Source organism: Lagopus muta, chromosome 18, assembly GCF_023343835.1.
Source record: "Lagopus muta isolate bLagMut1 chromosome 18, bLagMut1 primary, whole genome shotgun sequence".
NCBI lineage: Eukaryota > Metazoa > Chordata > Aves > Galliformes > Phasianidae > Lagopus > Lagopus muta.
Genome location: NC_064450.1, coordinates 3,410,116 through 3,436,975, shown reverse-complemented (window position 1 = coordinate 3,436,975; position 26,860 = coordinate 3,410,116). Strand labels below are relative to the sequence as shown.

At 41.3% G+C, this 26,860-nt stretch overlaps 1 protein-coding gene across 2 annotated transcripts in view; it reads left to right on the top strand.

Moving 5' to 3' along the window:
• The window catches only part of FOXK2 (forkhead box K2), a 41,765-nt gene extending 16,394 nt beyond the window's left edge, over nt 1–25,371 (top strand). The window contains exons 1-9 of one of the 2 annotated variants that reach the window (XM_048965246.1): nt 5,925–9,359; nt 12,029–12,223; nt 14,564–14,711; nt 15,133–15,279; nt 18,157–18,350; nt 19,166–19,341; nt 20,350–20,646; nt 20,857–21,066; nt 23,093–25,371. In XM_048965246.1, coding sequence (XP_048821203.1) covers nt 9,340–9,359; nt 12,029–12,223; nt 14,564–14,711; nt 15,133–15,279; nt 18,157–18,350; nt 19,166–19,341; nt 20,350–20,646; nt 20,857–21,066; nt 23,093–23,289 — 1,584 coding nt within the window. In that variant the 5' untranslated portion in view covers nt 5,925–9,339 and the 3' untranslated portion in view covers nt 23,290–25,371. Of the gene's footprint in view, nt 1–5,924; nt 9,360–12,028; nt 12,224–14,563; nt 14,712–15,132; nt 15,280–18,156; nt 18,351–19,165; nt 19,342–20,349; nt 20,647–20,856; nt 21,067–23,092 lie in introns of those variants that run through there. The other variant, XM_048965245.1, reaches the window with a different exon arrangement.
• Nucleotides 25,372–26,860: the final 1,489 nt, after the last annotated feature.

Below are 26,860 nucleotides of genomic sequence, written 5' to 3'. Positions count from 1 at the left end.
GGTCTGGTCCAAGCCATGTGAGTGAGTGCTGACCCAAGCTGCAGCCTGGGGAGTGTTGGTGAGAAACAGTAAACAGAACTTAAACGTACATGTAAAAGCATTGCAACCTTGCAGTGCATTTTGTGAGATTTTTGGGAATGCAACCTCTCTGATTAGACATAAAAGTTCATGGTGAAAGATCTGCTCACAGGTGGCATCGATCACTTGAGAAGAGGAAAAAAGAAAGCAAATGATGTTCAGTGTGGACACTGCAGATGGACAGGAAAAGCAATGGAGATGTGCTTGTACTATTGTTGGTAGTTTCCAAAGTGTTGGTATGACTGACGATCCTCATTTTGCACTTCAGTGCAGAAATAACTTCAGACAGGTATTTGATTACTGGCTTCTGCTGGTCTCTTTTTAAGCTTTGTGTTCTGCTTTTTTCTCAGCATCTCCAGCTGTGCATTGCTGGGACTGCTGCAGGATCTTCTGCACTGGTTCAAGTGCAAACATAAATCAGTCACAATTTTAATAGCATGAAAACTAGTCATGATCAAGAGTGAGGAAATCTTGATTACTGCTAAGCCTTAGGGAAAGGGCAGCAGAAACGAAGAGTCCTTTTTCCCCCAATATTTTTCAGTATTCAAGGTTTCTTTTGCTTTATTTTATTTGATTTTTTTTTTTAATGTCTGCAGATACTGCGTTTTTTCCTGTTGTTGTTTGATAATGGGAAAAAAAGTCTTCTAATAAATACAGAAGAAATGAAATCTTGTATAACTTATGTACTGAAGAAACTGAAGACTTTAACTATAAGTTTTAATTACAGTGTGTAGCTTTATTGTCAGACTCTTGTGGCGTTCATCCTAGTGAAAGTAAAACCCCCTTAGCTGTGTTCCAGAGGACATGCTATGTGTGCATAATTTGCTGTGTGTGTATGTTGGTGTTTGCCATGTAGACTTCACAGCTACTTCCTTTTTTGTTTCTTAATCAGATACTCGTGTGCAACAACCTCCAACTGCAATGGCTCAGACTTATTTAGGTAAATAATCCCTGTTTTAAAGTTGTGAGCTTGTCACCTGATTCTTCTTCTTCAAGTAGTTGTAGGAGAAGGAAGAATTAAAATGAAGGGATGATCCAGTGGTTTCAACAAGGGTAGGGTGCTGGGGAAAAACATGTTCTGTTCCCAGCTCTGCTGCACGCTTGCCAAAATGACTTGGCCAAGTCACAAATCTGTTTAATCTGTTTTTGAAGAATGATACAATGCTTCGTGGGCGGAGACAGAGGGGATGATGAAATTTCAGTGCTCTTTTTCTAGCACTTATTATCAGGAGCTGTGCCTCTCCTTTTCAGATTGACTCCATGCATTTTGAAATGGCTTGCTTCATGTCTGCTGTGCAAACACCACGATTCTCTCCCTCCCCTGGTTCCCTGCCTTCCCTGGCTGTTCTGTAGCGTTTCCTTACGTAGGCAATCCTGGTGACAGTGGTACCATCCCTGAACTTGGGTGTGCCATAGGGCTACGGAGAATTCTGGATCTAATGTGATAATGTTAATTTCTGTGTAGTGCTCCATGGTTTTGTAATGAAAAGTATTACAGAAATGAAGAGCAATGTGTTTATTCAGTTGTGACTGAAACCTTGAAAGTAGTATATATGGGAACATAGAAATCATTGTTTCTTTCACTAAAAGATTATGTGTAATTATTACCACTCCAGCAACTTGTATTCCTTCTCTAGTTTCTAGGTCACGTATGTTTTTGTAGCAGTAGCAATACTGCTATGACAAGTGCTTAAGTGAAATAGTCCATAGTGTTAACAGTGTCTACAGTCCAAATACTGACATTGTTGATGATGCTAAAAGGTCCCAAGCAAATGTATCTTCAGTTCTGTTGAAAATCAAAATCATGGAGCATGCACCATGCTAACCAAGTTCTGTACTTCCCTTTATGACCAGTGGTTACTGGGAGTTTATTTTTTGCTGTCAGACAGTCGAAGTTTGAACTTCTCAAAGAGCATGGTTGAAACAATTTTGTAATAAAATGTTGTGGTCTCGTGTAGTAAGTACAGTACAGCTTTCACATGAAGCTGCTGTGGCAGACTTCTTTACCTTTGAAGAAAAATCAGACTGTGAGCTCAGTTGAATTTACTAAAACGTCAGAAAGCTTGCAGGTTTTGGCTAGGGTCACTTTCCAGTGGATTAATAGCTTACCTGCAGATAGCAACGAGCGCCCAGCAAGAGGAGTTGTGCCTGGAGAAAAGCTGGTGCAAGGCAGGCAAGAGCTTTCCTGTGTGACAGTGCTGAGCTGCTGCATTGCTGAATGCCACGAATCCATCTCCTGAGATAAGTGCTTATTCATGAGAGCCTGGTTTGTGCTTCTGCTCTGCCAGTCTTGGCCTGTGTTTTTCATTACTGGATGTTGTTGGGAGGTGGTTTATTTTTGCTCAACTGCACGTGTGTGTCTGTCTGTCTACACTTAGTCTTCCTTTATATTCAATAAATGATAGACATCCCCGGGCCTGATTTCTCCAAACAATTTCAGATTTCTCCCTTCTGTGGGACGTGCACCATTAAGTATTGGTTCCTTTTCATTTGCTATAAGTCACTAGCACAGCTCCAGGTTTTCATTTGGAGAAAATAACCCCTTCACATTTGGGTGTTTTACACTTTCATTCTCTGTGCTGTGTGCTGCTTATCAGCACAGTGGCAGTAGTTAACATATGTTCTGACACAGATTTTTGCTTAGCGTGTTCTTTTTATTCCTGGACAGATTTCCACTTGTGACTGTCTGACTCCTTAAATCACGACTGTTATTCTTACTGGATGTTATCCTTCTGCACTTTCTCGCTGCCCCTTAAAGCATCCCACGGTTTGAGAACTTGGCATGATCTTAAAGGAATAGCTGAGGAGAAATGCTTCTTGAGGAATATTTTCCAAAAGCAATCTGCTTGTTGTAGATCAAATAGTTTCATTGCTTTGTGATCTTCAGGCTCTTTTGGAGTCTTGATTTGTTCTGGAGTGCCTACACAAGTGATTAGGGAAAGTGTGTGTATGCAGTTCATGCAAACAACATTTCTAAAGGGTCTGTGCCTTCACGGGCAGAGTTTTAGGAATTGCAAATAAAAGTAGAATTGAAAACTGGTTTGAGCAAACACTGTGCGAAGTGCAGATGGCTCAGAACTGATCTCAGAATGCAATATAACATATTGATTTCCAATGAGATAACCAGCCTGCCAGCATCACCAAAGGGAACGGGGAGAGGGACGGCTCTCAGACGTCTTCACATGGCTGTGAGGTGTAATTAATGCCTGTAGCTTTTGAGAGGAGCCTGAAAAAAATTCTGTTCTTTGCCCAAGCTGGCAGATTTAAGGAGGAGATTAAACGGCACTGTGTACTCAGAACTGCAGTTGGTAGGAAGCAGTTTTTGTCACTTTTTGAATGGCTTGAGTTAGTCATGGATTTCTAGGTGAAATAAAGGACTGTTCTGCTCTTGGAAGCAGAGCTCTATCTTGAAAAGCCCATCTAAAACAAACTTTGCTTAGTGGATTCAGGAAGTCCTTTCTGTGCAGCGTTGCCTCTTGAGCAGCTTTTCTTTTGGTCAGAGTTCTGGCATCATTCTGCAGTATGCAAGGCAGCTCTCTGATGAGGTAATAAATGAAGTCTTTTGTTGCTACAGTAACAAATGTCTGAGTCATGAGTGCTTTATTTATGATTATGCTTACGTCAAAACACATCAGGACAGCACTTGCTCACTGTACTTTCCCTTAATGTTTTAATTGTAAAGAATGGTAAAATGCCCAGTGCTCGATGTAGAGCTTTCAGCAGCTTTGTCTGGTCTGCTGATAGTTTGTATTTAGCAACAAACAACATTATTATAACTTCAGTGTTTCCCTGTGAACTTTAGCATGTCCAGAAGTAGCCAGAGCTGAGGTGAGATGGCAGGCAGTGCTGCAGCTGTCTGAGCTGCCTGCAGAGCAAGGGTTGCCTCTGGTTTGTTTGCCTCAGCTCAGCTCTGATGGTAAATCTTGTGAAAAATTCTGGAGTGGTATTTACTGCTGTGGTGAAAGTTTGAACTTGCATATTTGGTAATAGGAAACCATTATTAAATGCAGCTATCTGGAAGGAAGAAGGAATGAGGATTGATTTTTACTTTCCTGTTGCCAGTGTTTTGTTTCTGTGTTTTTTTTTTAAACAGGAAGCTATTGTATTATAGAGTTATGTATGCTCTGCTGGGACTCAAAATAGCCATTTGAAATTTGGCAGAGATAGAGGCACGCAGTCTTCTGGACAAATCTATTTTGTTTTTACAGTTTAAAATGAAATTTAGGGATAGAGACCACACAACCTGACTGTGCACAGGGCTTTTGTGTGCAGAAATGCTAAATAACCCGAAAATGCAGTGTTTCCATAGGCGGAGTTTCTTTTGTATTCAAGGGCTGGGGAGCCTCAAATTCCAGAGGCATTACATGAGCAGTTTTAATGAATTAGTGTCTGGTTTTCCTGCAGCAGATGTGACAAGCAGCTTTATAAGCTGTTTCCCATCGATCGCTGTTTTCCAGCTCTTTTGTGTCTTTCTTTTGCTCAGAGAAAAGCAGTGAAGAGCTTGGTTTCTACAGTAACTGCTGCCTACATTCTTGCCTGCAGGCCAATTTCTTTCTCGGTTCCTGCAGCCTGTGCAGGGCTACTGTATTGAATTTCTGGAGGGTTTGGGTTGTTGGCTTTCTTTTTTTTCCCTTGTCTCTGGTTGAAGTGTTTTACGGTGTAAGAAGAAAGCAGAACACGGTGGAGATTTGTGATTTTGAGATCTGTATTTATTAATCATAGCATACTTCCATGGCTGTAGGATAAACTAAGTGCTTTTGCTACTGATCGGTTCCATTATTTGTGTATTTAGTGTGGAAAGGAAGTGGAATGTGTGACTGCTGAAGCAGGAACATTTGCAATTTGTAATAACAGCTGTATTAAGGCTGGTTTTATAGCACAGGAGGGGAGCGGAGGGCCAGCTTTAAGTACAGCATTTGTTCAGTCTCGACTCTTAAATTGCTGTGAACATACCATTAAAATTGTATCATCTGTCACAAAGTTAACTTCCTAAGCGAGAGAGAAGTATTAAGCCATTTCCAGGAAATGTTTTCTCATTACTCTATTCACTGCCAGTGGCTCAGGAATGTTCTCCTGTCATTGTGGATACTCTGCTGCTGTAGGATGATGCTTTGTTGCAGCCAGACTTGTTCCAGGCCCTTCTGAAAGTGGGCTAACACCATTCCTGGAGTGGCTTTCCAAAAAATATTCAGACTTCTTATGCGGTTGCTGGAACATGAATGAGGAGGTATGTGAGTTGGGTCTCCTGTTGGAGAGTCAGCAATTTAATCATGTTTCCAGCTTTCACTTAGAATTTGATAAAACTGTAATGTTGGTGGGCTTAAGTTAGCATGAGTCTGCAGCAATATTTTGTCGCTTCTGATGAGGCATGGGTCTTAGCTTGTGAATGTTCAGCCATCTGAGTGGATGGAAGGATCAGTGACAGTTTCCTCAGTGTGGTTTTTCATGCAGGTTTATGGCACTGTGTGGGCAATGATGGCGTGCCTGAAAGAAGTGCTTGAATGTTTGTGGAAATCAGTGCTCAAAATAAAACGTCTCATTGCTGGTTGAGATTGCTTCAGAGCCCTCATGTTTTCTGTTTGCGGAGGACATGCTTTTCAGCTATTGATCTTTAGTCAGCAGAAATCAATGGCAGAGGACACAGAGAATGAAGGGAAGCACGCGTGAGGCTGTGATTCATTCCCCAGAGGAGAGAGTTGCCACTTGTTAAACAAGTTGCTTTTTTGGGTAACCTCTAGAAGTGTCCTGCCTAGTAATGACCACACATAATTGCAGGTACATTTATGGTAAATGAACCCAATCAGGGCTTAGTTTAAATCATGGAGGTTTGTAGGAGGAGGCAGCTCTACTGAGACAGCGTGCTCTAGGAAGTGATGCTGGGTTCTTGCTGCAGTAGTTTTTCTCATTGCTGTGCAGGGTGTGGTCAGCTGCACACAGAAACACCTTAAAAACTTCCCTTTTAAAAAGCCAGTGGAGGACTTGTGCTTTATGTTCCTCTGCTTCACATTAGAGAAGTGATCTTTTCCCCTGAAAGTCAGTGAGGAAAATAGGACGCTGCTATTTTCTATTGTGACCGGTTAGAAGAGTGTTGCAAAGGTGGCATTTGCGATGGGAGCAGAAAGGCACACCTCATGTGGATGGAAAGCAGCTGGAGTGGTCCCAGGTGTGGGGTGGTGGGAGGACGTGGCCGTCTGGTTGGTCTTTCCAACCTCAGTGATTCTGCATATAAACAATGAGCCAGTGGAAAAGCTTCCTCTGTTCAGGATAATATGAAAATAATTATAATCTGATGAGCATTACAGTGGATCACCTCTTTTCAGTGTACCTGTTACACCATTAACTGCACTCTGAGCACTTTTCTTATTTTGGAAGAAAAATGACAGGAATCTCTTTTGAGGAACTCGAGGAAATCCTTTGTAAAACAAACCTCGAACACATTGTTTGTGTTTCAGTACTCAAGGAAATCCTTACTACAAGAAGTTGTGTAACTCTGTTTCTGATAGCACATATTAGTAATAATAACTTACATTTTGCATAGGTGGTAATTCAGTTCTGGAAGTACTGCAGTAATGATTTACAGTTTAGTTTAACAGACCAGACTCTTAATTCACTTCCAGAATGTCTGCTTATTTGGTGTGCTTGAGGTTGGACAGTTAGAATTTTGGTATAATATTTGGAAGACAGGAAAACTGCAAAAAGTAATCGTTTGTTCTGGAAAAGTATGGGCTAAGTGAAACAGCCGCTTTCTCCTTGGTCATGGAATTGCTGCTTTCCAAGCTAGCAGAAGTCGCTGCTTTCAGGTTTCCCCAAGAGGTGGAGTTGTGTTTCTTCTTATAGCGCTCTTTTGTATGTGTTGGTTTGATCAGAGAGTTCAGCTCTCCTCCAGAGGGATGCACCTTTTCCCAAGGTACAGAGCCACAGCACACAGGCTTTACAGGCTGAATGTATCTGTGATTGCCCTTTTTGTGTTATTTTTCCTCATGGTGTCTATAGCTGCATGTGTAAAGACTCATCTTTTAAGCCTTGCTTATTTAAAAATCTGTTAAAAATAATTGTTAGTTCTAGTTTAATTCATATTTAATTACCTATTACTCTGTTGTGATGTCAGTAATAAATGGAGTAGCAAATGGAGAAAAGGAACTTGGAACTGCACAGAGCTGGTGGTCCCCTTACGTAGCTTTGCAACCTGGTAGAATTGGGGTCAGTGCTGTCATTCATCACTGGCCTGGGATATGGGGCAGCACCCATAGCAGTTTGTGGATAACACCAGACTGTGGGGAGCGGTTAATAGCTGGAGGGCAGAGCTGGCACTCACAGGGACATGGATGGACTGAAGGCTGATGGGGGACCTTGGGAAGTTCAGGAAACATAAATGTAAAATCCTGCATCTGGGCTGTGTGAAGCCTGGGAATGGCTGACTGGAGGGTCCTGGTGGGGAGGATGTTGTGTGCGTTTCCAAGCTGCGCCCTTGTCGTCATGGTGAAGGCCAGCCTTGTACTGGGCAGTGACTGTACCCAGCTTTGGGCCTGCAGTACAAAAACCACCACCAACAGAAGAGACCAACTGAAGAGGGCAGTGGAGGGCTGCTGAGGTGCTCAGGGAACAAGTGGGTGAGAGGCTGGAGGAGCCCACGTGCCTGTGGCAGGGGGGTTGGAACTTGGTAAACCTTGATGTCTCTTCCAACCCAGGCTGTGCTGTGATTCTATGAAACCATTCCCTCTTATTGTGGCTCATTCTGGAGTGAATTGCCCAACTGCAGCCATGGCAGGCTTCACAATTTGAAACAAGACCCAGAGAAAACTGATGTCACTTAGAAGTTAGCTTTCCTGTGAATAAGGTATCGAACCAGAGGCCTTCAGAGGTCTCTTCCAAATTTTGTTTCTCTGCTGTTTGATGTGAATGATGTAAAAAACAGGTTTTGCCTTCTGAAGTGCGATGGAATCAATTGTGCACGTGGTACTGTGTGTTGTAGTATCTCAGTGGTGACTTAAGCTTCAAAGCATGTGCGTCTTCTACCAGGAGTGTAACTAAAGCAGTTGGTGGTGAAGATTGGTTTTACTGGAGTGATGCAGTGGAATCAGGTAGGAGATGAGTCTTAAATAAGAAACAAATAGGCAAGAAGAATTAGGGAGGGGTGAGTTATGAATCTCCCTTCCATGGAAAGGAGAAGTATGTTGAAATGTGATTTCTGCATTTCCTTTGTTTACTGATGAATACAGGGCAGGATAAGGAGGTATGACAGCATCATCTTAGTGTGCTGTATGGGCAGAGAAAACCTAAGTTGGAGAGAAGCTGTTTGATGGTACAGGGGTTGTTGATTACCTCAGTTTCTCCTGGAAATGAGCTATCCTGTTGCCTGTGCTTGACACTTCAAGCATTTGAAATAAGAAATGAGCAAAGACACAGGCTTGGGGATGCTGACCGACTTTAAATGTAGAAATGGGAAGCTTTCCTTGGCTGTTAGTGAACTAACAAGAATTTGGAAACCTCTCATCTTTTAATTTTTGGGTGTGTTTAAAAAACAGGGAGATGCTTGAAGTTCTTGCTGTTCAGTAGCATTTTCAGTGTAAAAACTTGAATTGCCGTGACGTAACTACCATGCTTAGGGAGTTATTGGTGTTGAACTCCCAGTCTATTTGAAAGCAGGATCTGGAGGTGCTGATAACAGAACTGTAAGAGAACAGCTTCTATCTGGCTTTTAAAAGGCAATTAACGTGAAATAATTCAAAAGGTACTGAGGCACTGAGCTTCATTGCAGGACTGGCATACAGGGAGGAAATGGAATTCCTGCTTCTGTGTTTTGGCTCCACAGATGAGATAGGACATTTCCTTATTTCCAATCAGATGCTATTAGAATGTAGTTAGAATTGCAGGTGTATAATTAACCTTTTCCTGCAGTGCAGGCAGCATTTCTAAAGGAAGAGGAGAAAGTATTAGAGATGTGACAAAAGTGGAATTTAAAACATCTCCTCAGAAGACACCTGGCAATGTACAGAGTTGCTAAACTCATTCAATAGAAGTAATGCCAGGGTCAGTAGGTCTCAGTTTTGCTGGGAGCTGTAGAGATAGGAATGGTTTTCTCACGAATAGTTAGAAATGTTTTGAGGCTGCTTATCTGTTTTCTCCCATCTCAGCTTTTCCAGTAGTTAAGCCAGAATGAACTTCTGAAGCAGAGTGATTAGGACCATTGGTGGCATTGCAGGTGTGATGCCTGCACTGCGGGTTGCTGGATCATAGGCTGGCAGGCTGGCCTCCTTTCTGATGCTCTGTAGGAAAACAGTGTAAGTACTCTTGTGATAAACATACGAAAATATTTAAATATGCTACCATGAATAGTTGTTTGAAATATATGAGATACAACAATGGCACATCCGTGGCATATCAGTTGGACAAATCATTGGTGCTTTTGTTTTCATCACTTTGATTCCTGCCATGTGAGCTTTTCGTCACGTGGCTCTTGGAACACACATCTTTCATAGGGTTTGGTTTTTAAAGAATCTGTTGGACCAGTTGTGGCTCCATTTGGTTTCCTACTCTGAATGATATCATCCTCTGAAGGAACAGTGAGAGTTAGTTGAGTAGATGAGGGGTAGAGTGACACTTTACAATACAGCTACGTTCATTCATTCATTCATTTAAAAGTGGGATGTATAGATCAGTTTCTTCTATAGCAACCATCCTAGCACATCATGAAAGTAGTCTGCTTTTTAAAGAGCGATTAAAATTGAGTTCAGCTTGCTTTAGGCACTGTGTGTTTGAGCAGGTCTCTGTGTGTGCTTCCTTTGCTTTGCTGTATAATTAAAAAACAAATGCCCAAACCAACTTGATTCTCCTCACCTTAGAAAGTGCACCTTATTTTGATTTGGAAAGTCAGTGCAACATGTGTGCGTTGATGCAAATGGCTTAGAAAATCTGTTAGTCAATGTACACTTCTTAGATCACTTTTTGGGCTATGTTCCAGCTATTAAAACATATCTATATTTAAAAACCATGCTTGAAAATACGAACCAATTGACAGATGCAGTCTTTCAATAATACTTTCTAATAGTCTTTCAATAATGAGGCAGAACAGTGATCTGTGAGTGTTCTGTGTCTTCCTTAAGAGCAGCACCCTGTGAAGCTCAGTGTGAGAAGTGTTGTACACTACACAGTAACGGGTTTCACTGCAGCTCCTGACTGTAAGTTCCACGTTTGCATGGCACTGCTGATTAACCTTTGGTTCGTCAGAGCTCCTGGATCTGGTTTTGTTTTCCCAAATCCGATTGACATTTGTCACCAGTATTTCTCAGCATCTCATTTTTATTAGCACAACGGCTGAGACCTCTCTCAATTGCTACTAAAACAGTACAGGCAGAAAATGCTTTCTGAGAGGGAAAGCATGGTAGTGAGCAGGAGATACTAAAAAAGCAGAATTTGGTTCACTCAACTTTTTTGCTGAAGTGCATCTGCATTTTTTTGGCATGGATTCTGTTCCTGATTTAGCACATGGAGCGTGTTTCAGAAATAGGTCGTCTGTTAAATCCGGACAGAGTCCATACTGAGAAGTGAGGCAGAGAGAAAAGGGAGGTCAGCATCACTGCTCGCTTCTTTTCCTGATGCTTGAATGTAAACTGCAGGGGAAAAAGGAATCTCTGCAATGGATGCGTGCGTCACAAGAGGTGTAGTAAAAGGCAGATGCTTTCTTTGCTTTATAAATATGCTTTAAGAAGTAGAACCCAAAGAGTATGAGAATTGATGCTTCCAATGCTGCTGTTCAGCTCAGCCTTCCTTCCAGTTCTCATGGAATTTTGACATTCAATACAGTCTCTTCAGAGCAGTGATGCCATTTATTTACAGTGTGCTGCTTGTGTTCATGGCTGCATCCCTCAGACCTGTTCCAGTATGCTGGTTTCTATCTTTTTAAAACCAGACCTACACAGAATCATTTAAAAAACGATTGTGAAGGTTTGTTTGTAGGTCATACAGCATTTAAAAGTTGTATTCATGGTTTGGGAGGGATGTGTAAATACAGTTGGGGGCTTAGTGCTGAGTGCAATCTGACAGCTTAATTAAAAGAGAGGAGGTGGCAAAGTTCCTTGAACGGAGCCTTTGTAGATCCTTTTGTTGAGAGAAAATGAAGTTTCTTGTTAACTCAGTCTGTTTAGTTCTGAGAAGTTATAAATAACCTGTTCTGTGTAACTGGGTTAACTTGTGAATACCTGCATGGAAAGATGGGACAGAAGGAAAACGTTCACGTGTGCGGTAGTTGTACTTCATTTTCCAACAACTCACATTGTTAATTTACTGCCAGATTATAATCAGTTTTTCAATTTAGGGGTACAGAAGTTGGTCATTTGTGTAAATGGAAATTTATTGAACTTGGCTCTTAAACTCAGCTTTACCAACACATACCTAAAAGTGGTAGTGCAGCAGCCATGCACTCTGCAGATGATGGCCTTAGGACTGACAGGTGTTGGATTCAATATGTGTACGAAGAGAAAATGGAGCAGTCTTTTAGCTGGAGCAGTCCATGAAGCTGATTAAGGCTCAGATTTGCCTGTCTTTATGCTCCTGGTGAGTTCTGCTTGTCTTGCTTGCTCCTTTACAGGAGCTGTTGTTTGACATCTGGCAAATAGCATTTGTCTTCAAAATAATACCAAAATAATACTTTTTTAGGGGTAGTTGCAAGGTTAGGATGAACCTCAGGAAATGCAGAGACTACACATGAAGTGCTTTCATTACAAATAAGTGCCTTTGTTTATGTCCTTCCAAATTCTGAACTTGCTCACTTGTGGATCTGTTTCTGGTCACACTGATCTTCGTGTGATCAGTAGAATGAAGGTGGTTGCAAGTAATTGTGCAAGGCAGCATACCTTTGTATTTTTAGATATGGTGATATGTGCAAATCATGCAAAAAAAACTCTTATGCTGTGTAAACAAGTGACTTACGTGTTTGTTTTTCATTTTTCAGCTGTACTTTCAGGTTTCCCAGCACAAACATAAAGATAACATTCACTGCTCTGTCCAATGAGAAGAGAGAAAAACAGGAGGCCCCGGAGTCCCCAGTGAAGCCTGTGCAACCCCAGATCTCTCCCTTAACGATAAACATTCCAGACAACATGGCTCACCTGATCAGCCCTCTCCCTTCTCCCACAGGAACTATCAGGTATTTAAACCCTGCAGATGGAATACAGGGCAAGAGAATGGTTACAGAATTCAGACCATTTTGTAATATGCTTTCAGTATTTTGCTTCTGTGATGAAGCTTCAGTTCTGCTACCTGTGAAAACAGTTACATCAGCAGCCTTGAGTACTTACACCTGATTTCTTAGACGTGTAGCAGTTTGCTCTGGAGTGTAACATTCTTACAAGAAAGGAGCACATGTTTTACTTTCTTTCCAAGCGACTTTGGTGGTGTTTTTATAGTCTTTGGTTATCATTAGTGTGGAAAATAGACTGATTTTTAATTCTGAAAGATGATTTTTTAGTGACCAGTCATTACTGAAAGTAAACAAAGCACATAAACTGAAATAGAACATGAGAAGTTTAGTGTAGGGAGGTCATCTGCAAGGGAGGTTAATTTGGGTTTTTTATTCGTTGTGCTGCTTGATTTGGTAATTGTTGTCACCGTGTGACTCTTTGTTTGGGACCAAAATAATGAAACAAACACCAGCTGTCCTGATAAGCTGATAAAATTAGCTTAGATAGAAAGTGCTGGAGCAAAAACTTCATTTCAAGTCCCTGAAAGTTGCTTTTGCAAACCATGTACTTGCTCCGTGCTTCTTGTGGGCCTCACTTGGGTGATGGACTGTGAATGATTGGTTTTGAAAAATGTACCTACTGTTAATGAGATTTGAATGAAGGATAATCGACTTCTTTCCTGTTTGCCAAGACCTTCATCTCAGTGTTGCAGTGTTTAATGAGATCTATACAGATGGTGGAAATAGAGAGAGATTTTGACTTGTCTGTGTAACAGGTTTGCCTTCTGATTAAAATTCAAGGAAAATATTTTTTGCTTATGAAATGATAGAGCAACTCATAAATGCTGCAGATAATATCATGTGTATCACCACAGTCTTTGCCTCACTATGAATTTTGCAATTCTCTTCAGGGCTTTCGTGCACCTGTTGAGCACACTTTATTACAGAAAAAAAAGATGACAGTTTTGAGTCTATTTTGAGAGCAGAGCTTGACAGTTTCTCTTCCAATCATCCTGTTTTGGACAGGACTTGTAAGCTTGCTTTGTGTGTACCCATATGTGTTGCTTTGTCAATATATGCTGAAGTGAGCTCAGTGGAAGGATGTTGTCAGTTGATCTGTAAAAACACAGAACAGCAGTGACCTATATGAAAAAGCATAATAAAAATAGTCAGATATTTTGGTTCTGATCAAGGATTCTTCCATGCAGTGCTTCAGAAATCCAGTCTCCCTTGTATGGCTTATTGCTGGCAGGTAACAAGTGGCTGTGCTGGATTTCTCAGATTGCCTTTGCAGATAAGGCTGCACCCTCTTTACTATTGTAGTTTTTAGTTGAATGTTGGAAGTGCTGGGGACTGCTGAAATGAGTTACAGTCGCTGAGAAGCGTGTGCCCCAATGGAGAGCTGCCAGAGTTTTGGTTTTATTTGGAGGAGACAGACATCACTCAGTGACTTTGTCTTTCCTGTTGGCAAAATGAAATTGTGGAAGTAAAACCAGTTTTGTGCTGCTGTAGTTCATGTGGGCTCACGGGGCAGGAGAGCAGCCCTTAGGAAAGGTGCTCCAATTTTAGCTCTGCTTTTCTGTGGTGGGTAGCAAAACGTGAGGAGTCAGAGGGCATCACTTCTTCCCTTTCATTGGTGCTTTCACTTTCTGGCACAGTATTTGCTCTGCTGATGTAATACAGAGTGCAGTCAGATAAGTCAGTGCTGATGCTTCCTGTTCATAGCATTCATCACTTTTTTATATATATATATATATATATATGTGTGTGTGTATGAACACGCTTGCAAATGTTTAAAATAATGTTTTAGATTTTAATGAGAATCAATTTATTTTTTTTTGCCTCACTGCTTTTTATATTTTCTCATGTGCAGAAATACTGCACAGAACAAGATCTTTCTGAGTAGACAAAATACAAGCATATGGCAGAGATTTCAGGCAAGATGTGTTTCGTGTTTCAAATGAGTGTCTTAAAATGTGTGGTTGCTTATGTAGTTAAAATGGACTTCTGTGTAGGCAAATCTCACCCAAATACAGTACAACCTAATAAATCAGTTAATCCCTTTTCCTTTGAGGAGGAAAGCCTGAGCATCATCTGACAGGTTTCTTCCTGCAGTGATTTTAATGCTCATGGATGAGTTAGAAGGGCTTGGAAAATAGGTTTTATAATGGAAATACTGACAGGCCCTTAACTGTGGTCTAGAAGCACTGATAGTGGGCTTTTCTGCAATAAGAGCTTTTTGATTAAATATAATGTGGTGATATACTGTATAACAAAATAGTAGGATCTTCTTTTTATGCTCAACAGTGCTGCAAATTCCTGCCCATCTAGCCCCCGTGGTGCAGGCTCTTCAGGGTACAAAATGAGTCGTGTGATACCATCTGACCTACATTTAATGGCTGACAATTCTCAGTCAGAAAATGACAAGGAGGCATCGGGTGGAGACAGCCCAAAGGTAAGCACTGTTTGAAATAAAACCCATACGTTATGTTTGCAGTGAATGCAATACTTCTGAAATTTTGTCAGCCACCTTTTATGCATTAAATCATAGCCCAGCATTTCAAACTTCAAAATAATTGTGAGTTCTTTGTGATGAGACACGATGTTTATTCTGATGCTCCCATTCCCCCTCATCTTCAAAGAGGTCTGTGTGTATGTGTGTATCTTTGTAGGCATTCTTTAGTGGCATTTGTTTCTCTTTTTTTTTTTTTTAGTGTTAGTTTACAATTTGCAAAACAGAAGAGCAAAATTGTCTTAGTTTTTCTGTTTGATTATTCTGGTTGTCCAGAAGTGCTTAAGGCATTAATTGCTTTGCAACTCAGTTCATAAAGTTTTTACATTTTTATTGATGCAGAATTTTCTTTTTTCCTCTGCAGGACGACTCCAAGCCACCTTACTCCTATGCACAGTTAATAGTACAAGCAATTACAATGGCACCTGATAAGCAGCTTACACTAAATGGAATCTATACGCACATAACTAAAAATTATCCATACTACAGGACAGCAGACAAGGGCTGGCAGGTAAGCTTGATTTCTAGAAGGTTCTCTTAGTTGAGAGTAGTGCTCTCTGCATACTTGGTCCTAAGTCAGTTGGCGAGCCTAATGGCCCTCTGTAAATACAACTTCTCAAATCAGTGTTGGTTAAAATGTATCTTTTTCTGATTGAATCTCCAACAAAGTAGGCAATTAACATTATTTTATGTTTGAAGCATTGCTCTATTTATGGAGTAGTATTCTCTAAAGCTCTGGCAGTGACACATACAGACTACTGGGGAAGAAAAATGTAGCTAGAGCTGTGGATTTAAGTACATGTTAGTGTCTGGGGATGCAGTTCTGTTCTGTAACTTCACACAGCATAAACATGCATGTTGTCATATTGGGATAGAATTAGGATACCTAATGTTCTGGGTTCAGGTTCATTTGGGCATTTGGGATCTTGACCATACAATACAGTGAAGGAGTGAGTATGTATAACTGTTGTTCCCCTGCACTGTGTGCCTGATGCACTTCTGCAGTATTCCATTTGTGAATGGGTTGTTTCTGTTCTGAGTTAGACCAAACCCTGTAGAATTAATTTCTGCTTTCTTTTCACTTTCCAAGAGACTAGCCTCAGCATTTGCCAGGATGACTAACGGAATATGAATCAGTCTGGCACGGTCTTTCCAGATACACATAAGGGTTCAATGCCTTTGCTGCTGTTTTTAGTGTCAGTGAAGGACTGAAGAGCACAATTAGCAGGACTGGCAAGTTTGTATATGTGGCATTCAGGCTGCACTGTCCGTCATGAAGGATCATTTTCACAGTGCTGCTCTTAGCACAGTCATGATGTACAGCAGAGGCATGCTCTGAACTTCTGTGCAGGGAAATAAAATCGGGGGAGACTGAAGGAGGGTAAAAGTGAGGAAGTGTATGTGCTTGCTGTGCTTACAGGAGACCAGAGAGTACACACCTTCTCAGTAGAGGAACAGATTTCAAATATGAATTACGTGCTGATTTGTCATTGAGCCTATATGAAAGTTGAATCACTCATAGGAGAATTGCAAGGTTAATGGGGAATGGCACTTCTACAAGGATTTTGTAATGCTTTGGCTAGTAAAGGACTTCACTCTTATTGTGACTGGGAAGGACCTGTAAGATTTTTTTTTCCCTTTCTCAAGTGATCAGTGCAGAATTCTGGTTGCAGAAATACTGACAGATATGTTTTAGCAATAGGGTTCTGCTTACAGAACGTTGGCGTGCTTTTTGCTTCCTGATTTGGAATCATTATCTGTGCATATAACGCTTCCTTATGTGAGCGAGCCTCATGTAGTCACACACACACACATACAGTGTAACACACAGAATTCTGGCTTAGGACAAAAATACTTGACTGAACCAAGGTGATGGACACAGCAAAGCAGATGTGTTCCAGAATAAATAGTTAGCACCTATTTCTACTGAAAAACAAATTAAAAAAGCAGCTGGAAATGAGATGCTGTTAAGTAACTGGTCACATAAACAGTGCAGGAGCACTGACAGGGGCAGCTCATGTGTAACAGCTCTGCTAGCTTTTAATTATCAGGTATTAGATGATAGGTAAGGTGACTTATCTGATTGATGCCTTAAGTAATATTTGAGGCTATATTTGAATATTATTCAAACCAGACAGTACATGCATGCAAATAACGTCCAGATCCCATCCCTTAATTAGCAGCACTGCAGTATTTATATCCCCTATTACATAAAACTCATTTTGTTGAGGACTCCTCTTTGTGATCTTATTTTAGCAGGTGCTTTTGGATCTACTTTTTTGTTCCAGCATATGGAGAAATAAATACAATTTATAAACATGTTCTTGGCATCTTTTCAGTTCTTTTTCAATTTTTGGCTGAGGAAAAGATTTTCTGGTTTCATCAGTTCGTATTTAAGAAACCATGCATGGTTATCATCAATTTTTTTTTTAGGTGTTCCAAACTTATTCCCAGGGTCCCGAATGCTGACACTTCAGCTGGATTTACATTTAGTCTTGGAAATTTTGAGGAGCTTTTATTAATGTAAAGCTTTTTCTCCATTCCCCCCCCCTCTGTTCTCTCACAAGTTTTTCAGTACTTATTCTTGTACTTACTTTCTTGTTATTCAGTGACAATATTTAGAAAGATTTGGGATTTATATTGGGGAAAGGAAGAAGAAAAAAAGGATGTGCACAAAGGCAAGCAGAGGTAGATACAGACACTTTGGAGCATTAGCAGTTCTCTGCATCTCTTTGATCAAAGTTGTGTGAGTTGCAGCACAAACAGCCACGTGAGGATGAGGTAGCGTGCAAACCAGGCTGGAGTAACAGGGATCTCACCGAGGAGCTGTGTGAGGACCTACTGCCATTTGTTGTCCTGCAGGACATGCTGAGTCCTTGGCTGCTCTGCTGAGGCAGGCTGGACTGTGGGTGAACTCCCAACAATCTCAGTATTTGGAGCTTGTGAAATTTAACCTTTTCCTTCTGTATTTGGAACAGCAACAAAGTGTAATCGTGTAAGATCAGTATCAGCACATTCTTTTCTGGCCCTCATAGTACAGTCTGATATTTTCCTTGACACCTGGGGAAGGGTGGTATTATGAGGACATGAGGGCTGCTATTTTTTTGTTTTTTTTGCACTGCATTATGGTCAAATACTTGTAGTGTTCTAACTGTGAAAGTCACCATGTATCACATTAACATATTGGTTTTTAATTGTTGGGAAAGATTTGGAAAATGCCAGAGTCCTTTGAGGTTCATGGCGCTGCGTTGGCAGTGTGTGACTCCTGTTGAAGTATGGAATTAAAGAAACTGAACCCCGAGTTTCCTGTAGTACACATTGCTGCAGTAGGCCACATTCTGACTTGAAAAAGTTATATGAATTCTACATATTTTTTTATGTTCCATAGAATTCAATACGTCACAATCTCTCTCTGAATCGTTATTTCATCAAAGTACCACGTTCCCAGGAAGAACCAGGCAAAGGCTCATTCTGGAGGATAGACCCTGCCTCTGAAAGCAAATTAATAGAGCAGGCTTTTAGGAAAAGGCGGCCTAGGGGAGTACCTTGCTTTAGAACCCCTCTGGGACCACTCTCTTCTAGGTAAGGAAAAACAGATGAACAAAAAGACTATGGCTGTTGTTTAATCTTCAGGCTGATACAGACTTGATAGTTTTGGATACAGTCACAAGTTCAGTAATTTAATTAAATCCAGGCTCAGTGTTTGAATTCTGTATGATAAACTTTGCTAGGAGGCTGCCCCATACGCTAGGTTTGTTTTTATTGCTTGTGTTAAAGAACTGACTCTGTATGCCTAACTGTCAGATGTTAACGTAAGCAAGCCTTGCTGTACCTTTGTTGTGTTGTTTTTTTCTTTACAGAATTACAGTTTTAATTTCTAACTGCCATCTACAGAATTCTAAAACAGTTTACAAAGAAAATAACCAAATACCAGCTACCATTATTTTGAGCTTAGAAATTACAAGTGTGCGTTTTAATTTGATAATGTCCAAGCAGAATTTGTGATGGGGAAATACATGGCTTTTAATGATTCCCTTTGTAAAGTTATGACCTTCTTGGTGGTGTGCATTTTTTTGAGTTGCCCTTTAGTCCAATACATTTACATCCTTCTCCACCAAAAGAAATGTTTATATTTCACAGATGGTTGTAGGGAGTCTCCCTAGGAAGGCATCCAGCCGCTTCCATTCCATTAACTGCACCTGAAGTTTGCTTTTAAATTCTGTTCTTGTTTAACAGAAGCTTTTTCAAAACTGCTCTGGGTTGTAACTGTACTTGCCAGAAGGCACAAGTGCCCTCCTGTGGGCAGTGTGTGTTACAGTCTCTGTAGAGGAAGGTCGCTGTCTTTCGCAGTTCAGAAGTTAAAACACGTCAGCTGCTGCTTTCGTTTTTGAATACAGAAGTGCCCCAGCCTCTCCTAATCACTCTGGAGTGCTGTCTGCACACTCCAGTGGAGTCCAGACCCCCGAGAGTCTGTCCAGGGAAGGATCTCCAGTCCCAATGGAACCTGAGCCTAGTGCTATCCAGCCAAAATTAGCGGTAATACAAGAAGCACGATTTGCACAGAGTGCCCCAGGTGAGGATCCTGAAAGAAGCGTGTGGGGTTGGAGGTGGGAGAGGGTTGGCATGTCTGTGTTACCAGGGCTTTGCATAGAAACAAAAAGAAACAACAAAGAGTAAATGTTTAATGTCTTAAAATATATAACAAACACTGAATAATACACACATGTTCCAGGTAAATACTCTTTGCAGACCCACAGGTGATGTTATCTCTGGGTTCCAGAACCCTTGATTGCTTTAATAGTAAGCAGAGATTTGTACTTCTGTGCTGAATTGAGCCATGCTGCCTTGTAATGGCTTTTGCTATGTTTGGAAATGTGCTCTTTCTGGGTTAGAGGAAAAAACAAACAAACAAACAAAAAACAACCAACCTAAGTGTAGGCTATGGAAAGAAGCAGATGTCCTGCATGCATCTGTGGTCATTCCATCTGTTTGATGCTGGACATAGAACAGAATTATAAGGCTAAGGAGACAAGGCACAAATTCTCCTTAAAAAATAAAAACAAAACAAACAAACAAAAAAAAAACACCAAAAAAGAGGGGAAGGTGAAATGGAATAAGGATTGTTTGATTACCTTAGCTGATGCACTTTGCCATCCATCTTCTCAGTGATATTCCTGTGAAAGTAGCAATAAATGTTCTGTGACAAAGCCAGCAGCCCTCAGCAGGGGCTGGGAAGCTGGGAGTTGTTCCTGTGTGGAAAGCTTCCATGCAGCACTGAAGCACATGTTAGTTCCCGTCTGTGGAAGGAGTTTCACTGAATGAAGATCAAACATAGCTGTGGTAGCTGCAGGGCTGTGGTGGGGGGTGGAGCTCCTGCCCAAATCAGCAGCTCTAACTGAGCTAACGAGGCGCTTACCTGGAATATGTGGCTTGGAGGAGTTGTGCTGTAATCGATGTCTGCTTTTGTCAGGGATGAGTGAAGGAGGTCATTAATCCTCTCAGGCTTTAGCAGTAAGTTTAATAGAACGACTGGTTTAAATGATATAATTCAGCAGCCTGATTTTTCTCTCTTCCTTGCTAGGATCACCTCTATCTAGCCAACCAGTTTTAATTACTGTACAACGGCAGCTACCACAAACTATTAAACCCGTCACCTACACTGTTGCAACTCCTGTGACAACATCAACATCCCAGCAGCCTGTAGTTCAGACAGTTCATGTTGTTCACCAGATACCAGCTGTGTCTGTCACAAATGTGACTGGATTAGCACCAGCAAACACTTACACTGTAGCTGGACAGGCAGTAGTCACGCAAGCTGCAATGGTAACCCAGCCCAAGGTAGAACCTCAAGAGAATGGAGACCACAAGGAAGTAAAAGGTGAGAACCTGTGGGTTGGTTGCTCTGGTTGGTTATTATTCAAAAATGATTTCCATGCTAAAACTGAGGATTTGCATCGTAATTTCTCACATAGCTCGGAGCTCAGAACATAACAGTATGCATCTTCACTGAGGGCTGACATAGTAAATGTGAATTGTTGTTTTTAATGCTTTCTTGTTTTTCACTGATGCTTTCTCATCTGTTTTTCAGTGAAAGTGGAGCCTATACCTGCTATTAGCCATGCTACAATCGGAGCTGCTAGTCGTATCATTCAGACATCTCAGACTACACCTTTACAGACAGTCACTATAGTGCAACAGGCACCTCTAGGTCAACACCAGCTACCAATAAAAACTGTAACGCAAAACGGAACGCACATAGTACCCATCACCACTGCAATACAAGGGCAGGGCAATGCTGGTGAGTGTTGTGTCGGGCTGTTCTGCTGCTCTGGCTGTGCTAAAACCTCACAGTGGCCAGTGCTGAATCTTTTCTTGTGCTTTCTCTTGTATTTTGTAGTCGTACTGAAAACATAATTTGTACTAAAAAAGTTTGATTACAGCCTTGTGTGAGATTGTTCTCTCTCTTGGTAAGAGCTCATGTTTTCTTTTCATTGGAGATTGCCTGAGAGCTTTTTATTGGCTCTGTGGTCGCTGTAGGGATGTTCCAGTGATGACAGCCCATCTTCTCTTGTTGATAGGAGTTGGACTCAATGATCTTTAATGGGTCTCTTCCAACTCTTTGTGTTCTGTGGTTAAACACACTGGCTTTTTGGACTGTTACTTCTTTCTTGTTTTTATTCAACCTGTACAAAAGCTGGGCGCTAAAATTAACGAGCTTTCTCTGATTTTGAGGTGGTTCTGTCTGCATGCTGTCTTTCCCATCTCAGACTCAGCAGTCTGTGTGAGCAGTGGTACCTCTTCACAATTCTTATTATTCTGCCTGTGTTGTGATTTACAGATACATTCAATTTTGGATTGGTTTGCAGATATATGTAGTTTGTTTCAACAGTTTCACTTTTATACGTTACCTGGTGCTGCAGTATTTTCTCATAAATTACACTTCTGGAAATTGATACAAGGAAGCCCAAAACTCTTCATTACATGCATTTATTTCAGTAAAATCCTACTAATGGAGTGAATTATTTGTTTTGTATCCTTTTTATTCCGTCTCTGTCATCAGTTCTCTTACTGAAGTATAGTACTTACAGGTCAGTGTTCTGTCTGCTTCTGCTTCATTTCAGCACAAGTAAAGCAAAGGGAGTTACTGTCAGACTAAATGCACATTTTTTCTTTAATCAGAGTTGAGCCAAGAGTCACATGAAGTGTTTTCCAACGAGTTTGTTCTGCAAGTACACACTGAGTACAAGGCAGTTTGGTTATTTGCAGTGGTGATTCCAGGTATTCACTGGAATAGTTTACTAAGAACCAAGAACTTCAGCAAATATGAATTCCTTGAGCTCTTGATGTTTGAGCTGCACTAACAGAATTCCGTGGTATTCTCAGCAAAGCTGTGATGCCAAAGACAGGGAGTTAATGTGTAAAAAGCAGGTCAGTAGGTGGTGTTTAGACAAGCTTTCATGAAATGCAATGAACAAGTAAATATAATTGGTATTTTGTATTATTTGCCAAAGACATGTGAATAGTCAGATGAAGAAAATCAAAATTGAGAAACGACCTTTTAACAGTTAGAGGGAAAGCACCCTTGGATGTGATGACTGCAGGACTGTGCTTGCTTGTAATGATGACTGGTGTGCTGTTGTTTCCATGTAATGACAAGTATGACAATCTGCTGTAGCATGTTTTAAGCACTTACATTTCTGTTATCTGATTCACTTTCATCAGACAGTAATTTCTTAAACCTTCTCATTAAGCCTCTCTTGTTTTCCTTACACTGTGGGTGATTAACTATCTATCAGAGAGGAAGTGATGCTCGAGTTATCTGCATCCCCTGGCTGTGTGCTTTGCATTGCTGTTGTTGAATAACTCATGGCCAGCAATGAATATGAGCTGCTGCTGTTCTTCCTGGCCAAGCACTGCGTTGTGCACAGGCAGGATCTGCACATCCACAGCCACGGCCAGATCCTCCTTCAGGGAGGTTCTAAATTCCCTTCCCAGTTCTGTCACGGATATTTCAGAGGTTGGCTTTATATCATTTAATCTCTTTCTGTGTTCAGTTCCCCACTGACAGAATGGAGGTACTTTCCCTTTTTCCCACCCCTGTCCTGTCTGTGTGATCGGTGAGTGATTTACAGCAACGTCTGTGGGTTTGTGCAGAGGTTAAATGGTTGCAGCTGAATCTCGCCTGGGCTGACAGACGCCCCGCTGTAGTGCAGCGCTTTGATGGCAGTGCATGTTTGCTTTCAGTCTCACCTGTTCCAACGAAGATTAGGTGCTGAAGTTGTGTTATCTTTATGTTATGCTGAAGTTGTGTTATCTTTTTGCAGCTGCTGCAAGTCCTTTGCATATGTTGGCAACCCACGCGTCCGCCTCAGCATCGCTTCCAACAAAGCGCCAGAACGGAGACCAGTCGGAACAGCAGGAACTGAAACGTATCAAAACAGAGGATGGGGAGAGCATAGTGATAGCTGTTAACGTGGACACCCCGCCTGTGGCAGTGAGCGATAAAGGCAGCCAGAACTAGAAACTTAGAGTTTGCTTTCTTTCTTTCTTTCTTTTTTTTTTTTTTAAACAAACAAAAACAAAAAAAACACACAAAAAAAACCCAACCAACAACAAACTCCGTGGTGCCAAAAGGAGACACTTAAATATAACACCTAAAATCTTGGAACATGTTCTCACGCAGTGGGGAAAGGGGCCCTGTGATCAGACTTCAACGTTCAGCACTGAAAAATAAACCAACACAGGTGGCCTTAAAACTTGGTAACTTAAAGTCAAACTGCAAAACATGTTGTTCCAGAGGCTGTGACCCCGCTCCTCCCTGCCCCTATGAACTGTGTGCGCTGAGAAGTACAGTGCTGGGGAGGGCTGCAGCTTTAAAAAAGTCTTTATCAGATGATTTTAAGGACTGAGCATCTCAGTGTAACGGCAGCATGATAAGCGCTTAGTGTGAACTGGTTTCAAACGATTGTATATTCCTCAAAGGGAACAGAGGCAAGGAGCCATTTCCTACATCTTGGCAGCTAGCCTTTCATAATGACCTACCCAATGCAGTTGTTGGTAGATATGCAGTATTTTGTTGTTCACATGTGGAATTAGAAATTTTTGAGGTGTATTTTCATTTCTTTGCAAAACGATGGGGTCTTTGACATTTCAAATCACTCCATTTCTACTCCGGAAACTTTGGAATCACACAATACTTTTCATGTGAAATTTTGTTTGGTAAAAAACTGAATGTAGGGTTTTTTTAACCGACGGAATGATTTACTTTTGTTTGTCCTCTTAAAGTTCAGATAAAGCTACTTTATTACATCTGCAAATTTTCATATTTTAGCAGTTGCCTGATAAATTTAATCAAATTTTATTACCATGTGTAGTGATCAAATGCTTCTTTGGGCTTGCATGTAACTGATTAGAAATTACGATGTAAATGAGCCGTTAACTGACGTAAAGAACTGCTATGAATTTGACCAGAGCTGCACTTATCTGTTTCTCTCTCTGCTACCTTTTGCTGTTTGTTACTTTGTGTTGACTTTGACTGTCCCTGGCATATTTTTCCAGTCTAAAGTAAAACGAGAGTCTCGCTTAATATTGTGTATGTTTAAGATAACAGACTGTTCTTCATTTAGAAAAGATGAAATTCTTTATCACGAGTCCTTTTAAAAAGAGAGTTAAAATTATCTTGTCAGAGGTATATTCGATATTTTTAAGCTTAAGCACCCATCTGTAGGAATTAATCTGACCAGTTTTCTCCGTAACACTTCTGATGTCAAACACTGACCCGGGTCTCCATCCACAGTAGCTGTTGTGGTTTTCTAACAGTGGCTACCGAATGATTACAATAAAGAAGACTTAAGTGTGTGTTCTGCAGTTGAACATTTTAAAATGTAGTGGCAATTTCTCACTTTAATTGTGGTAATAGATTCCACTTTACAGTAAAAAACGCGAGCTGAGCGCGAGGCTGCTGTTCAGTCTTCAGTTCACATCATGTCTTATTTCTTCACGCAGCACGGTGAGTGAGCGCTGCACAGCTGGCTTGATTTGAACCTGATTTTTGTCACTTTCTGTAATAATGATGCATTATTTATATTTCCTTTTCTGCTACGAAAGGAAAAGAACTGTGTTTTCTCGACGGACTGAACAGTTTGGAGTGGTTTATTGAGGCAGCTTTTGGAACTATTTACCTAAAGACCAAATACGAGAAATCTGTACAAGTTTTGTGTTCATCCACAAAATGGAACTGTTACAATGATGTCTCTGCAGATAATACATATTAAAAATCTATTTAAAAAAACCAACAACAGAACTCTACACAAGCTGAATTTATAACAGGCATTTAAAACAAAGAGCATAACCTGAAAAAAAACCATTTCTGTAAAACTGCAAGATTTTCTTTAGAGGTTTTAAAAATAAAAAAGTAAAGTTTTAACATACTTTTTTTAAGAAAACAAAATCCAGTACTAGTAATTTAATTTGGTGTTGAATGAATCGATTAGAATGTGGTTTATTTTCAGAAGTGAGAATCTGTTCACAACTAGGGCTAGGTGAATAATAGTGTATAAGATTTTTTTAAATAAAATTAAATTTTATTCAGCAAATTAACTAAGTTGGAATGACTCAACAAGTGTGTTTGACAACCGTGTAACACGTGCAACGTCGTGCTGACGGTGCAGAGGCTGCTGGCGGCGCCGAGGAAGCGCTGCTGGTGTGGCAGCAGCTGGGACTCTGAGCACAGGGATGTGTGGATGTGCTTTGGGCCCCATTCTGCAGTGCTGCTGGTGGCACACGTTGGTTGTGTGGGGTTTGGAGCTTTGCTCGGATGGAGAAACCCTTCAGTAAAGCTGTGCCATAGGAGAACTCCGCTCACCTTTTCCGTACAGCGCCGTGTTTGTGGTGATGCTGACTGCGCTCCTTTGGGATCATCTCTCGTCTGTTTGTCGGGTGCAGGTTCCTCTGCCTTGCTTGGCACCAGGCTGGGCAGTGGGGCTGTTCCAGGGTGTTGCACCCTGCTGTGTGTGCAGCTGTGTGCTTCCCCTCGTTGGTACAGCAGTGCTTCCCACGCGGCATTGCAGGCTGAGTGGCGCAGCTGGCACACCGCTGTGTTTCAGCTGATGCTCCTGACCTTTCTGAAATTGCTCTCAGCTGTGGACTCCTGGCATCAATGTGGTTTTTCTTTTGCAAACAGAAAATTTCTTGAGATGGTTCTTATGGAGATTTGACCTCTAGGATTGATGTCACCTGTCTGTTAACTTTTATGTTTTGCAGTGCTTGGTGTGATTTCCTTTTGTGCTCCTGCGCAGACAGTTTGGTGTTCCGTCTGCTGAAAGCTTCTGTGTAGTCCTTGAAAATGGCTGGGTGTAAGCAAACAACATACAGTGTTCTAATTGGAATTTAAGGACAACTTAAAAAACAAACAAAGAAACAACAACCCAGCTTAATTTTCTTTAGAGCTGCCCTGATTTTCATTGCCTGTCATTGGGTTTGCTGCAAGGTGTAAAAGATTCAGGAATCTGATCTAATTTTCATTGTGTCTGGTTGCTTTCCTCCCTGCCCCTCCCTTTCTAAAACAGATTCAGAATTCTGATATACAGCAGACCCAACCACGCATCTAATTCTGGTGACAGATGTCTTTATCTGCACTGTCAGCATGTTGTGTCCTTCCATGATGTGGCTCCCAGCCTTCCCACCAGCTTTGTTTCTGTGTTGTGGCCCCAGCTTGCAGCCAGCACCAATGTGGGGATGGGGAAGGAGGCGGCATCTGGACAGATGACATCTTTGCCTTTGGGTGTGACAGCTCTGTCCTCGTGCTGGATGTCATCATGGGGTTGTGGGGTGTCTCATACAGCAAAGCAACGCTGAGTCTTCCATGAGAGCCAGAGGGCTGTGGATGGGCTGGGAAGAAAAGCTGCTTCTGGTCAGTGCGTTGTCTCAGTTTGGAGTTGCTGCACCGCCTCCTCGCCCACCCTCTGCAATTACCTCAGCATGTGAAGCACAACAGCAGCAGCCCTCCTTGTGCTGGCCTTCCTTCTGATGGTGCAGGTAAATATGATGCTATGCCCTGAGAGCACTCCTGCTTTGTGAAGCGCTTTGCAGTG